We start from the raw sequence: 14,272 nt of genomic DNA, 5'->3' as shown, positions 1-14,272 counted from the left end.
GGAAACCTATATTTTAGACTCTTATACATATTCAGGGATGATAAATCCTCAGTAAGGTCTGCCCACTAATAACAGTCCCTTCATATCACCCTACTTTGTCATCCAGCCCCCAATAACTCAAGAGATTAAAATATTGTAAATGTGAATTTCAAACATGTCTTTTTTGAAATCATCAGCTTTTTTTGTGCACTAGGTGCTTTTTTTGTTTTGATTGCCTTGGGTTGTGAGTGCATGGCAAGAAAATGGTATTGTGTGTTAATCCTAGCTAGAAATGAAAAACAGGTGCAGAAGTCTTTAAGATTTTGGAAGTCCTCTATGCAATAAGCATTGTTTTTAACTAGAGCCTTTTAAATTCACTAAACTTACTACGTTTATCACAAAATAAAAAAGTTCCTGTCTTTTTTTAATTTTTCTTTTTCTTTTCTTTTTTCCTTCTGTAAAGGGGACAAGACTGGAGGCACTTTTCAGATTCTCTGTGATATGGCATTTGACCAGAGAAATCCAAGGCAGCAGAGTCACTTCCCACAATCGATCCTTTGACAGGTATTGCTGTACTTTAACTTGCCTAGCTTAATGTTTATATAACTATATTTAGTTAAATTACACTTTTTTGCAAGAAAAAACATGTCCTGGACAGTCATATGAACCAAAGTAAGGCTGTCAGATATTTATTTTTATGTTAAAAATAAAAACTCTATTTGTGTTGGTAAGACTCTCTCATAGCAAGTAATAAAGTACTTGGGCTGTGGTTTGGGGTTTTTTTTTGGTTTGTTTGGAGGGTGATCCAAGGGGAGTAGGAGTTTGAAGTCTCTGCTGGGAGTTGCTTTCCATGTTTTCAGCAAGGAGTGAACAGCTGAGGCCCCACCTTATAACAGGAGTGGCTTTCTACATCAAGAAGGTGGGGCATTTCCCTAGAAAAGGATAAAAGGGCCCAGCAAAAGCAGCTACATTCAAAATATTGTTAAAACAATCCAAAGGTGGTATGTTACTCATCGTGCTCCTCAGTCTTATAAATTATGAGCCAAAAATTTCAACCCTTATGAAGTAGAAGAGGATATTATAAAAACATTCTCTAATTGCAGGTAGCTTATGTGCAGTATACACACACATAGTATGTTTTGCCTTGCTCCTGCAAACATATGTGCTTGACTTTGAACTCAGTGACACCACTACTGGGCATTGGAATTACTATCAGGAGTAAAGCTAAAACATGGGCAAGTATTGGCAGGAGTGGAGTCGAAAAATGTGTTGTGAATGAGGGCTTGCAATTTTACTACTTCTTTGCAATTTCTCCATTCAGATCTCTGTTTGTGGTACTGGACAGTCTAAATTGTTCAGATGGTGCAATTGGTGCTGCAGCACAGGGCTGGCTAATACGTGCTCTCTCGCTTAATGATGTTGCACGAATTCTTGAGCCAGTACTACTGCTTCTTCTTCATCCAAAGACACAGCGCACATCCATCCATTGCATCAAACAGAAGAATTCAGCAGGTAAAACTGCTCTCAGACTGAAAATGTAACCATTTGAGTCAAGTAAATTAATAGTTAGTCACATTACTCCATTGGACTCCATTTTAAGCCAGTCTTTGACCTTTGGTGTCATACTCATCAGTTTGAGGTGTCATCTTGTAAGCAGCAATGCCAGCTGCATATATCACTCTTCTCAGTTACACCTGTAATAATGCTTAAACACAATTATGGAGTAGGTCATATCTTTTCAAAGGTATAACACCCATTAGTATCTTATTTTGGGTCAGCATTTCAGCAAAAGAAGCTCTAAACCGCCAAATAGTTGAATTGCTTTTTTAATCCAGCTATCTGCTTGCTATCTAATTGACTTGCCAATCATCCTCATTCTCGCTATTTACATTATAGTAGCACTCAGAGGGAGTCTCTTGTGCTAGCCGCTATGCAATTATAGAAGTAGATATGGTCATTGTCCCAAAGGGTTTACAGTCTGAGAAGGTTTATATCATCTCTGACATGTACAATTCCATCATAAAACATAACTGCTCAATTAAATTATTTCCTTGGCATAAATACGATTAACTTCAATATAAAGTCAGTTACTTGATCACCATTACATTTTCTCTTATAGTTTGTCTTTCAGCATAAAGGCTATTGAATGTATTAACAACTGCAATAATAAACACTGATTTTTTTGAAATCTTCATATTTTTTTCAGAAGACTTAAATCATTGGTTTAGCAAGAAAAGTGCCTCTTTCAAAGAGTCATTGGGAGCCTCTGAGCTACATGAAAGCAGTTCTGAAGAAAACATACCACTGAGCCAATTTACAACCGTGGACAGGGAAGCTATTTGGGCTGAAGTGGAAATTGATCCAGAGGCATCTCAGCTGAAAAATGGACGATCTGAAAATGAACCATCTCACTGTACAGAACCTCAGCCGGATACCGGTGGTGATCATGATAACAGTGAACACACAGAATCAGCAGATACCAGCACAGGACATAATGATAGTGAAAATACATCATCTTTTTCTCCTTCTCTGGATCCACAGGAGATAAGCAATGAGGAGAACTATAGAGCGACAACCGACTGCAGAGAAAACATGAAGAATGTTAGTTCATCTAATACTTTCCCTCTTCATGGCTCCAAATCCAGTACTATGTTAAATCTTGTGCGTGCAGACTCTGAGAAAACTCAAGCATCAGAATCATTATCAAGTGATGAGGAAGTGGACTTGGAATTCCAAGCAATTACAACTTCTAGGCTGCTCAAGCAGCAGAAAGAAAAACAAGAGATGATAGAGGCTCTGTTTAAACACATTCTCTTGTATTTTCAGCCTTATGATTCCAAGAGGGTTTTGTATGCTTTTTCTGTGCTAGAGGCAGTACTCAAAACAAACCCTAAAGAATTTATTGAAGCTGTTGCCAGTACTAGCATGGATACGAGCTCTACAGCTCACTTAAATCTCATCTATAATCTTCTAGCCCGACACCAGGAAACTCTTGTGGGACAGAGCTTTTATGGTAAGCTTCAGACTCAGTCACCAACCATGTGTCCCCATTCTTTATTAATAGAATTGCTGACTTACCTCTGTTTGAGTTTTCTGCGCTCTTACTATCCATGTTACTTGAAGGTAACCCACAAAGATGTGCTTGGCAACAGAGATGTCCAAGTTAAAAGTGTAGAAGTCTTGATTAGAATGATGGCGCAGCTGGCTACAATGGCAAAGTCAGCAGAAAATAAGAATATCGAGTTTATACACAACTTGCGTGGAAGATGCAAAATTCAAGAGTTTGTTCTTCTTTCTTTGTCTGCTTCTATGTATACAAGTCAAAAACGGTATGAACTGATGACATCTGATAAAACTAATAGTGTCATCGAAGAGAGCCTCTTTGAAGAAAGCCTTATCAATTTTGGGCAAGATCAGATATGGAGTGAACATCCCCTTCAGATTGAGCTGCTGAAGCTTTTGCAAATATTGATTGTCTTGGAGCACCATCTTGGACAGACACATGAGGAACAGGAGAACAAGCCAGACCTATCTAAGGAATGGCAACAGGCTCTTAATTTCCAGCAGGCTATTAGTGCAATGCAGTATGTGCATCCACACCCCATAACTTCACAAGGATTATTTGTCTCCGCTGTAGTTAGAGGTTTGCAGCCAGAGTATGGCTATGGGATGCATCCATCTTGGGTAGGTTTAGTCACGCATTCTTTGCCATACTTTGGGAAATCTTTAGGCTGGACTGTGGCACCATTTATCATACAGATATGTAAAAACCTGGATGAACTTGTTAAACAGTATGAAAATGAAACTGTGAAGATGTCTGTGAGGTAAGATTCTTAAATGCAGTTTTGATGTTGATATAAGTACTTTGTACCGAATAGTTAAGTGCTTATTTTCTCAAACCTCATACTATTGTCTAAAGTATTCTAAAATTACCTTTTTGTCTGAATAGTTATTTTAGAAACTTTGCTTTCTGATACCTCAGCAGTTAGAACATTGAACCATATACTCTTTTGACCATAGTAGTCATGTAAAGAATGAAAATATCCAGTTGTACTATTAATAACTTTTGTGTTCTTCTCCAAAGCGTAACTTCTAAAAGGGAGAACATTACACCAGATTATCCTCTGACACTTTTGGAAGGCTTAACAACCATTGGTCATTTTTGCCTTTTGGATCATCCTAATCAAACCAAAAAGGTAGCAAACTGCTTCTTATTATTTCAGTAGATATGTCTCCAAATGCCAACCGTACGTTTGACAATTTGGCCTCAATTCAGCAAAATACTTAAGTTCTTGGCTGAATCATGACCATTAATGTCGATTATTATTATGGGCCCAGAAATGAGAGGCTGTTACTATAGGGATAGCAGAATCCCCTTGCATGTCGGAAGATGAACATGCTTGTGTAGAGGAGAACCCTCTGCTCGCAGATAAGGTAACTATTCTCTCATCCCAGCTCAGTGTGTGCTGACAATAAATATATTTGGAATATTGGATGCTACTCATTTATGGGAAAAATACAGTATTCTCTTTAAAATATTCTGAAGTTATTTGTATGAAGAAAGAAAGGCAAGTGTCATGCTGTCAAAAAAGCTATACAGTAAAAGGTCATTTCTTCCAAGAGCTTCTCTAGGAAAATATGAATTTTACATTTATAAATATAATCAGTATGCTGTTAAATCAAAGTGTGAGTGAACAAAATTTGTACATCTTAAAAACCACACTGCAGACAACTCTACGCATCATTTTTCTTTCTTGTATTGCAAAACCAGAACAAGTTTAATTTGGTCTTCCCCACTCAAATACTCATGCATTTTGTGGCTCTATTCCCAAGTTACTTTACTTCATTTGTTTAACTGGAAAGTTTCCATAGACTAAATAATCAGGAGAATATTAGTGGCATGTATTCTATATGAGAGTGCATTTCACACTCTTTTGGTACAAATTATGTGGAAAATGGAGATATGTAGTTTGCACCATGTATTGGAAGAGAATATGGCCTCAAATAGAGAAATGAACTCTTCAATCAAAAGCAAAATAAGTAGAATGTTATACTCTAGTTACACATACTTACCCATTCTGTAAGTGATAATAAAGTTCATAAACAGAACAGCTGAATGATTTAGTGTGTTGCAAAATTATTATTACAAAAGACTTCTTGGGTGGAAAGCAGATGTCTGCACTAAAGATTGTGTAACAATGTTAAGAATGAATCTGCATATACTTGAGCGTTTGTCCACAGAGTATGTTGTTTAATATAGATATTTCTGTTTTCCTAGGTGTCCCCTATGTCTGACCCCGCAAACCTGAGAAATGCCAGGAATGCCATTTTGGAAGAATTGCCTCGTATTGTTAACACAATGGCCCTTCTTTGGAGTGTTATAAAAAAGGAAGACTCTCAAAAAAGACCAACTGACTTTCTTGGGGCAACCAAAGGATCTTCTTCAGTATACTTTAAGGCAACCAAAGTAGGAATCCTTTCCAAGCACTCTTTCTCCCCTGCCCCCCATTACCCTTTCTGGAAAGTTCTTGTATATGGTTTTGCCGTTCTTGAAACAGCAAAGTAGTTTTACAGTTTCTGAAATTTATAGGCTGCAGAGAATGTTCCTGGTCAAAGGTGCAGAATCCCTATTATAAAAGGGTTGTCACCTTTTGTGCAAGTCAGTTACAAAGTGCCAGATTTCCAAACCTAAATTGATGCCCCATTTGTATAAAATTAATTTGCCTTTTGGTGACTTTTTTTTCTGCCCCCTTTTCCCCATACATATGCTTTTCACCCCTCTATTAAATCCTCTTCCTCTCTTTGTTTTTGTTTTCTTAACTCTTTCAAAAACAAAATAAAAACACTGCAACCCAGAAACAAGCCGACTGTCCTAATGAGTATGAGAGATGCAAGTGAACACAGTTTGTGGCTTGTCTGGAGTGAACTTGAGCTATGCGTGCTCTTTCATTTACTTAAGTATTTAGAATTCATTCTGCTTTTGTTATGAAGTATAATGAGATTTTGCCATATAAATCAACATTTGAGTTTTGAAGCTGATGACATCATAAAAGTGAGACAGCACGTTGCATATTTGCCCTTTAATATTACACTCTGTTACACTCGTTTTTGAATAGCTGGCACTGGTAAGATAAGTAGTGTGTACGAGAAATAGAGTTTGTATAAATTTATCTTAATTTTAAATGATTGTATTGAAGTTAGTCTTTATTTTCTTGAATGAGCTGTGAACTTTGCCCAGTGAAACCATTCTGAATTTTCACCTGGTCAGCCGGTAACTGCCAGCTTCCCAAATCTTTTGTGGGCAGAAGAATGATGTGACAGTTTGTCATACATATTATTTAAATTTTATTTTAAGAAATATTGGAGGGTGAATGAGAAGTTTGGGTGAAAAGCTGTGTTTTTGTTGTCAATTACTTCTTTTTTGTGGGCCTGTTGAGGCCCTCCATTAGACATTGATGTGGTTGTCTACCGCACTGGGGGGGCGTGGGCAACTTGCTTGAAACCAATTTTGTGTGTTTTCCTTTTTGAGTATATATTGCCATGAGTGAAAGTTGTGGGAGCAATGGGGTTTCTGTTTTTAGTGGGGGATATAACCAGACAGCTACCTCCTTGGAGGTTTGTTTTGGATTTGTACAGTTTGTTTGTTTGTTTGTTTGTTTACTGTATTCATTCAATGAACTAACTGACGAGTTTGTTAGAGATGGAAAGAAGGAGCAGGAGGACCCAGAGGTGGATTGAGTAAATGGATTTCTTTATTGCAGTACTTGTTCCCCTCGACTCAATTGTCGAGTAAGCCCCGAATTAATCAAATGACACTTCTATCTAAGTTAATATGTAAATACCCACATTTACTACAACGCCCCCAAAACCCTTATTTAATAATATGAACGCCCATATAATGAATATTAATAGCTATATACTGAATAGAATTATACCCACCCCATTTACTGTTTACAGCATTAAGCATATTATACAGACATTTTTACCTTGAAGATACATTTCTTTGCAGTAATTGTAGCCAGAATTTCCCTTAATCAGCAGTTCACAGGGGAGGGAGGAAGGGGCCATGACCCTGAACTCCTTTATGTAGCTGGGAGAAGAAGGAAGTGGGGAGATAACACTTTTCCCACACAGAGTATCCTTCAAACCATATTCCTTATGCAGCTGCCATGCTTATCTATCCTTTACAAGCAGAAAGGAAGGGAAAAGGATGGCAGGTTTATCTATCAAGGGAAGAAATAGTGCTTGCCTGTGCCTTACTCCCCATCACCATGATAGCGGTGACCCAGGTCTTTACTTGACCCTTACATACCCCCACAGAATTAATATTAATATTAAATTAATACTTTTCTTAACTCATTGATTTGTTTTATTTTTAGACAATTGTGGTAGTTGATCATTAGATTGGAGTATAATCCTTTGTTTTCTTTACTTCATTTTTGCTTAGCTATTGATGTTGATAATATTTACACAAAGAAGATTGAATCATTTTTTCTTTCAATAAGCCACTTAGGTCAGAAGAATTGAGAATCTGAGTCAAACATCCGATTTACTGAAGAGCTCTTATACTCTTTGATCTTTTACTCCTTACAAGAAGGAGGCAGCAAAGAGTCCATTGAAGCAAATGAGAAAATGTAAAATTAGTGTTCCAGTTGTCCTCTAAACATAGCACTTAGTATCTTAATGTATATTCTCTTTCTTCTTGGAATAGCCTTTCACTCCTCGGCCAAGCTGGCCCTATCACTCTTCTCATGTCCTTCAAATCCTTTCTTCCCTCCTTGAAAACTCACTTTTCCATTAATTCTTATATTGCCTTCCTCACGAATTTCCTCATCCTGTCCTCCTTTGCTAAATTGTCATCCATTTCTCTACTCCTTCTCAAATATTTTATGTTTGTCATTCTATATATACTGCTAGTTTCCTCCTCCCCCCACTTCTTTTACAGATCTCGATTAATAATAATGAGGAAGTACTGTGTACGAACAGTGATTGGGCAGAGAATATGCATGATGAAAAATATGTTTTTGTTAGCTTTCCAGGATTTGAGATAAGCAATAACATATTCATCTTTTTTTATAGACGATAAAAAATAAAATTTTAGATTTCTTGAATCCACTGACACCACAGCTTGGAGTCCAGTTAATATCAGCAGTAGCAGCAGTGTGGAACAGCAAAAAAGCTCATAAGAATCAAAGTAAAATAAAGGTGAAGTTAAAGAAATGTTAATTCATATGATAGTTTTATTTCTCATGAAAAGACAGAGGTTTGTTCGTAGTAAAACTAGGAAGACCCTCACATTTTTGGTTTGTTTTCGTTGTACAAGTGACAAAGACAAGCCATTAGATAAGAATTTGAATTCAATATAATGGTTAAAATTTAAAATGTGAAGACCATAAATAAATGGAACAAATATAATCAAAATAGGAAAAATAAAGATTTTAATGTGTTTGCATGTTGAAGATACTGAAAGAAGAAAATATTTTACTTAGATAATTAAGAGACCAGTTGTCTGGGGCACAACTTTTGTAACACAGCCTGTGACAACTTGAGGACTTTTTCGTTTGATGGGGAAGAAGTCATGGTGTCAGTCTCGCCAGCCAGCCTGCTGCTGAGGAAGATTCATCAATGAATTTTTACACATTTAACTTTATATCTGCAGAGTTATATGGGGGGGGTTTCAGTATCTTAAACAATTAAATATTAAATGCCTTAAACCATTTTTATTGCAAGATAAAGAATTTTATCTTTCTTGCAATAAGTTTCCCATGACAAAAATAATCTTACTGGCTTCCACTTTTCTGGAAAAAGTAATTTTATTTTTTATAAAATAGTAGAACTTATTTACATCGGTCAAATACTTGGTGTTGGAAATGGAAATAGAAAAGTTAATTAAATACTATTGCTTTAGTTTGCATATAAATTAAAAAAACAAGACTCTCATTCTGCACATTACAATTTATTTTAAAACCTTATTCCAAATTTCAATAACTACATCTGTCCAAAGAGTGACTGCTTTCTCTTTTGTGACTACTTTCAAGGTTTAAACATTTTTCATTCCACGCTGCAACAAAAACATTTTTGCAAAATGGAATTGTCAAAATAGCTGTATTCAGATTGAAAAGCTCAACTTTTCAATTCTCTTTTCGTTCTCTCTCTCTCTGGTCAGACTTGAACAAAGAGCACACGGGAATCACAAAACCCTTTCCAGCAGACACGTAATTGAAACTATAAATCTCTATGAAATGTTTTGGCTTTGAAACAGCATGTTTTGACTAAACATTTAGATGAAAATGTTCTGACCAGCTTTGGAAACAACTGCAAAGGAAAAGCTCTTGGATACCAAGGTGATGAGCTCCACTTACACGCATAGATGCAAAGAACAATTATCAGTAAGCACTATGTACCAAGCCAAGTCCGGCACTTTAATACCTAGCCATTTTGAGTTGTTGGAGCCCAGACGATTCCAGTTTTCCTCCATTGCTGTCCAAGGCACCAGGTCAGAAACCTTTCCAGAGGAGGAAAGTTAAAGGTCGCTCCCTCTGGAGCCAAACATGGTTACTAAGTACAAGCCCTCTTCCTAATCTGCCTTAGTCTGAGTGCATTGCCTCATTGTGCTCCCAGCCTGTCAGGGCAGGTCAGAGAGAGAGTGAATGAGACCCAAACTCTGATCCCCTCAGGGATCCTTTTCACCTATTTGAGTTTCATATTTATATTTGCATGTGGTTAATAGTGTGAAATGCTGTTTTCCTCCATCATTCCCTGGTACATTGAACTTAATGACGTTTGTGTCATTTAGATTCTTCCAGTGGCTAGTGCATCTCAGCTTATTCTTGTGGACTTAGTGTGTGCACTTAACACTCTGAAGACTGACACTATATTACAGCTGGTAAAAGAAGTTGTCAAGAAACCATCCCAAATCAAAGGCGAAGAGGTAACTGTTAAAATAATATTCAGCTTTACTGTCTTCATTCTTCCAAGGTGTCCCTGAAAAAAATCTTTGCTAACCTTATTAGATATGAGAGAGGTTTTCAACATTCATTATTCTTTTTTTGTTACTGGTAATTATTAGAATTTGTTTCCTCCTCACATTCTGTACCTGGTGAAAAGTGTACTGAATGTGTATACAGTTTCTGATGTTCATTTTACAAGAGTAGTCGTTGGTTGTTTTGTTACATTGGCAGCACAAAGCTGAGGTAAAGCCAGTGTAACAGACTTTTTGTGCATTCTCCCAGCATAGAGGAATCTCCAGATTTCGTAAGGTGAGTATAGTGGTTCCAGCCCCCTTGCCCTCCACAAAGTGGGCACGGGCAGGGACCCATTGTGTTTGTCTGATCACTAGCTGCTGTAACAGCCTGCGGGTAGGGAGGTGGTTACCTGCCATTGCAATTTACAGCAGCCCTGAGGCTGCTCTAGGGCCTTTCCGGTGTAAAAAACACCTTGGCCCAACTCCATTCTGGGATACAGAAGGGCAAGTCGCAAGGATCTGGCTCCATCTAATTTAAATTCATAGTTCAGATTATCAAAAATGAAAGAACTCTAAGTATCTACCATTTTTTTCCCTTTTTATCCTATTGTATTTCTTGCATTTCACTCTTGATAATTTAAATTTTAAGTTTCCCTTCAAGATTATCAAACATGTGCCAAGCACTTTGAGAAAGAAAAGAGCTAGAAAAGAGCAATATAAGAACTGAGTATTTTGGTTAGTAGCTTCACTTTCTGGTTCTCGTGTACTACAATGCTGCTCTGTCTAGGCGCCATACACTTCTGGAGATTGTTTAAATCTGAATAAAATTTAACTTTTCATTGAAATCTTAACAAACATCAACATATTTCTCTTCGTATTAGGTTTGGTTCGCTTTAATTTGGGGCTTAAACTATGTCCCAGTACTCTTAAGCCATTGAAACATTGGAGCAAGCATTTGAAACAGAATTTACAAAACAGACACCAAAATTCTTCAAGGTTTTATGATGGACCAATATTTCCCTTAAAATTGAATAACTTGCATAAAATAAATGCCTAGAAAGAGTAAATGTGTGTGTCTTAAGGTACAATTGTGTGTATGTGTCTAATTCAGCATAACAGAAATAGATACTTAACATTGGTACAATCATCCTGCCTAAGAAACAAAAAACATGCTTTAAACAAAATCCAATCCTAGTGAGTGTTTTTAAAACTCATTAAGTAGTGCACCTCTACCCCGATATAACGCTGTCCTCGGGAGCCAAAAAAATCTTACCGTGTTATAGGTGAAACCGCGTTATATCGAACTTGCTTTGATCCGCTGGAGCGCGCAGCCCTGCTCCCCACCCAGAGCGCTGCTTTACGGCATTATATCCGAATTCATGTTCTATCGGGTCGCGTTCTATCAGGATAGAGATGTAGTTTCATTAGTAAAACTTTTTGAGGGCCTTCCTTTTTATTAAATAAGACTGTTAAAATTGTAAGTATAACTTTTAGAGACCTTTGCCATCTGGTCTGGTTATGCAGGAAATGTAGCTTTCAGAACTTTTTACAAAACTTCACTTCCCAGATTCATGACAGCAGTTTGGCATAACAATGACTTTCAGTGATCCTAGGTAGTGAGGTTGCTTCTGTGGTGATTCTGCTGTTTAACAAAGCTTGCTTTGAATTAAGCCAGCCTTGTTATCACGCAGAGAGGTGCATTTATAAGTCTTTCTAGAACTTTGGAAGAATGTGTCTGGTGGACAGAAAGGATTTAATCTTTTAATTTATTCCAGACTTTTCTAGCAAAAGCTCTGAACTACCTACTATATCTACAGACAAGGCACAGTCTATCAGTCTCAGACTGGGAGATAGATTGCTCTCGGGGGGGGGGGAGAAGAAAAAAGTCTCACATGGAACATTGAGTCCTTTAACAGCTTAAATTTCATTTTGTTGTAAAGCAAGAACGTAATTCCTTGTTTTATTTTCAGAAATCTTCTCTAGTGGATATCCCAGTGCTGAAATTCAGCTATGCTTTCATTCAAAGGTAACTAGGTTGTTACATAAAGTGATTTCCATTTACCTACAAATGCTATTTCAGCAACTAACGGCTAGCATTATTACTTTAGCTTTACTTTGACCTTCATAGCTGCTTGGCACAGGAAACTCTACATTATCAGTGCTTAATGAAGCAGAACTGGACAACCACTACATTGTCAAATGACAGACATAAGATTACTGTGTGGCGTGGTGTTCTGTGATTGCACTGATGTATTGGTGTTTGTGTCATGATGACACAATGTCATCATGTACAGACACAACAGCATGCTGAAAGCTTCTCAAACTGTTGTCAGGACATTATGCTGAAATTTTTGTATTACCTTTCTCCAGCTCTAACACTGTTCCCAGCAGCTGGAAAAGTGTATGAAGGATGGATACTTCTCCTCCTTAATCTCCCTTCCAGGCTTTCTTAGGGAGGGCTCCTTGTGTTTCCAATTTGTGCTCTGCATTCATCATGTTAGACAGCATGGGGGTGATCAAAACTCTTCTTAGCATACATTGCGGTGTATGCATGGAACACCTTAGGATCTTAGTCTGCAAAGCCTTCTCCTCGTTATATCATTCATGGAAACCCTCTTCTTTCACAGCACTGGCATATTCCATATGCTCCAAGCCTAGCTTTAGTTTGCAGGAGAACCTGAGTCAATTCTGCGTACTGTTTTGACTTCAATACATCAACATACTAATATAATGATAGGATAATGTAAGTGTCATCGTGCATTGACAGGATATCGTGGTACTTAGACACAAATACAATGGATAGTAGTTAGACTTGGGGAGAACTAGAAGACTAAAGTTGGTGGGAAGCTCCTAGAGCCAGCACTATCTGTGTGTATGGCTGATGTATTGTTTGACATCAGACTTGCATGGTGTTTTTTTTGTTTGTTTTTTGGCAGACTTCCTGTCTCAGCCCTGCAGGAGAACTTTCAGTCATTGTTAGGAGTGCTGAAGGAATCTGTGCAACTGAACCTGGCTCCCCCTGGATATTTCCTGCTTCTGAGGTATAGCACAAAACAAGATGGTTTGGTTTGATTTGATAGATTGAGTAAAACTGTCCATATTACTAACTTGGAATGAATTATTTTTCCTATAGTACTCTGAATGACTTTGTGACCAGAACTCCTAACCTGGAAAATAAAAAGGATCAAAAAGACCTGCAGGTACTGTATACACACACTTTTAGTTCACAAATCTGGCACCACACTCTTCATTCTAAACTGAGATTAGCCCAAACCAACTCCATGTCCAAACATCTGCATACTCTGAGAAAGTTTGGGTACTTACACAGTAAATAAGTGTGTGAGAATGCATAAAATATAATCTTCCAGCTAACAAGTGATATTGTATATTTTTGATAAAGTTCTAACATGGCTCAAGATGCTGATTAGCCAAAGCTGTGTTCAGATTGGGTGTCTTTTTTGATGTCAACCTTTAGATTTAAATTCATAACACAAAGATGATGTCACCACATCCCTTCATTTGCATTATCACTGAAATTTTCAAAACCAAGTAGGAGAATTAGGTGCACTATTCCCATTGAAGTCAATGGGAGCTGTATAGCTGTGTCCCCTAGTTGGCTTTGGCAATCTCAACAACTGTTTATCCATTCACCTATTATGGAAACAAGATGAGGATTAGAGCCGGATTCTTTTCTCCTACTGTTTCTGCTTTTGCCAAGATAGCTCAAGCACCACAGACTTGTTACAATCATCTTTGGCTCTGAATTTGAGATGAAATGTTGAAAAGTGAACCTTCTGATAGCTGTGATTGTGGTGCTTGTGCTGCCCAGCAGATATGGTAGAGATGTGAGTGAATTCCTCCAGTTTTGCTTCATAAACTGGCCAGCAAAATAATTGTGTAGTGAATGCCTAGCTTCTTACAGCATTATCAAGAAATTATCTGATTTTTCTGGCAGCCTTGGAAGGGAAACCTGAAGTTTCCGAACCAGAGTCTCCATCCTACAGTGAATAGCTCTGTTGCTCAAACATGAGGCTGGTAGTAGGGTTTGGCCCAACCCTACAGTGGGAAGACTGAAATATGGCCAGATGAATTCCCAAAAAATAAAACACTCTTAAATCACTCAGTTAAAAGTAACCAACATCCCCATCTAATTTAATACCACATGGAAGGCCCTGTAGCTGAAGGGAAAGGAAAAAGCCGACAGGTTTTCAGGCCATACGGTTCAGAGCCTAAAGAACAATAGAGGGTACTGGTGCAATTTTTTTGGAAATCTGAAGAACAAATTCAGAACATGCAAGTCTTTGAGAGATGACTGCTTATTAATGCAGT

The 14,272-nt window shown here is 37.6% G+C and overlaps 1 protein-coding gene across 5 annotated transcripts in view; it reads left to right on the top strand.

Annotated features, from left to right (window-relative positions):
• DOP1B (DOP1 leucine zipper like protein B) overlaps positions 1-14,272 on the top strand; it is an 89,580-nt gene that overhangs the window by 50,316 nt on the left and 24,992 nt on the right. For 4 of the 5 annotated variants that reach the window (XM_039541836.1, XM_039541831.1, XM_039541840.1 and 1 more), the window contains exons 17-26: positions 443-543; positions 1,301-1,491; positions 2,186-3,803; positions 4,064-4,175; positions 5,258-5,446; positions 8,059-8,184; positions 9,776-9,910; positions 11,914-11,969; positions 12,880-12,984; positions 13,077-13,143. In XM_039541836.1, coding sequence (XP_039397770.1) covers positions 443-543; positions 1,301-1,491; positions 2,186-3,803; positions 4,064-4,175; positions 5,258-5,446; positions 8,059-8,184; positions 9,776-9,910; positions 11,914-11,969; positions 12,880-12,984; positions 13,077-13,143 — 2,700 coding nt within the window. The remainder of the gene's footprint in view (positions 1-442; positions 544-1,300; positions 1,492-2,185; positions 3,804-4,063; positions 4,176-5,257; positions 5,447-8,058; positions 8,185-9,775; positions 9,911-11,913; positions 11,970-12,879; positions 12,985-13,076; positions 13,144-14,272) is intronic. The other variant, XM_039541851.1, reaches the window with a different exon arrangement.

This window comes from Mauremys reevesii, linkage group 1, assembly GCF_016161935.1.
Source record: "Mauremys reevesii isolate NIE-2019 linkage group 1, ASM1616193v1, whole genome shotgun sequence".
Classification (NCBI taxonomy): Eukaryota; Metazoa; Chordata; order Testudines; family Geoemydidae; genus Mauremys; species Mauremys reevesii.
Note: the sequence above shows the minus strand (reverse complement) of the source record. Positions and strands in the feature narration are given on the sequence as shown.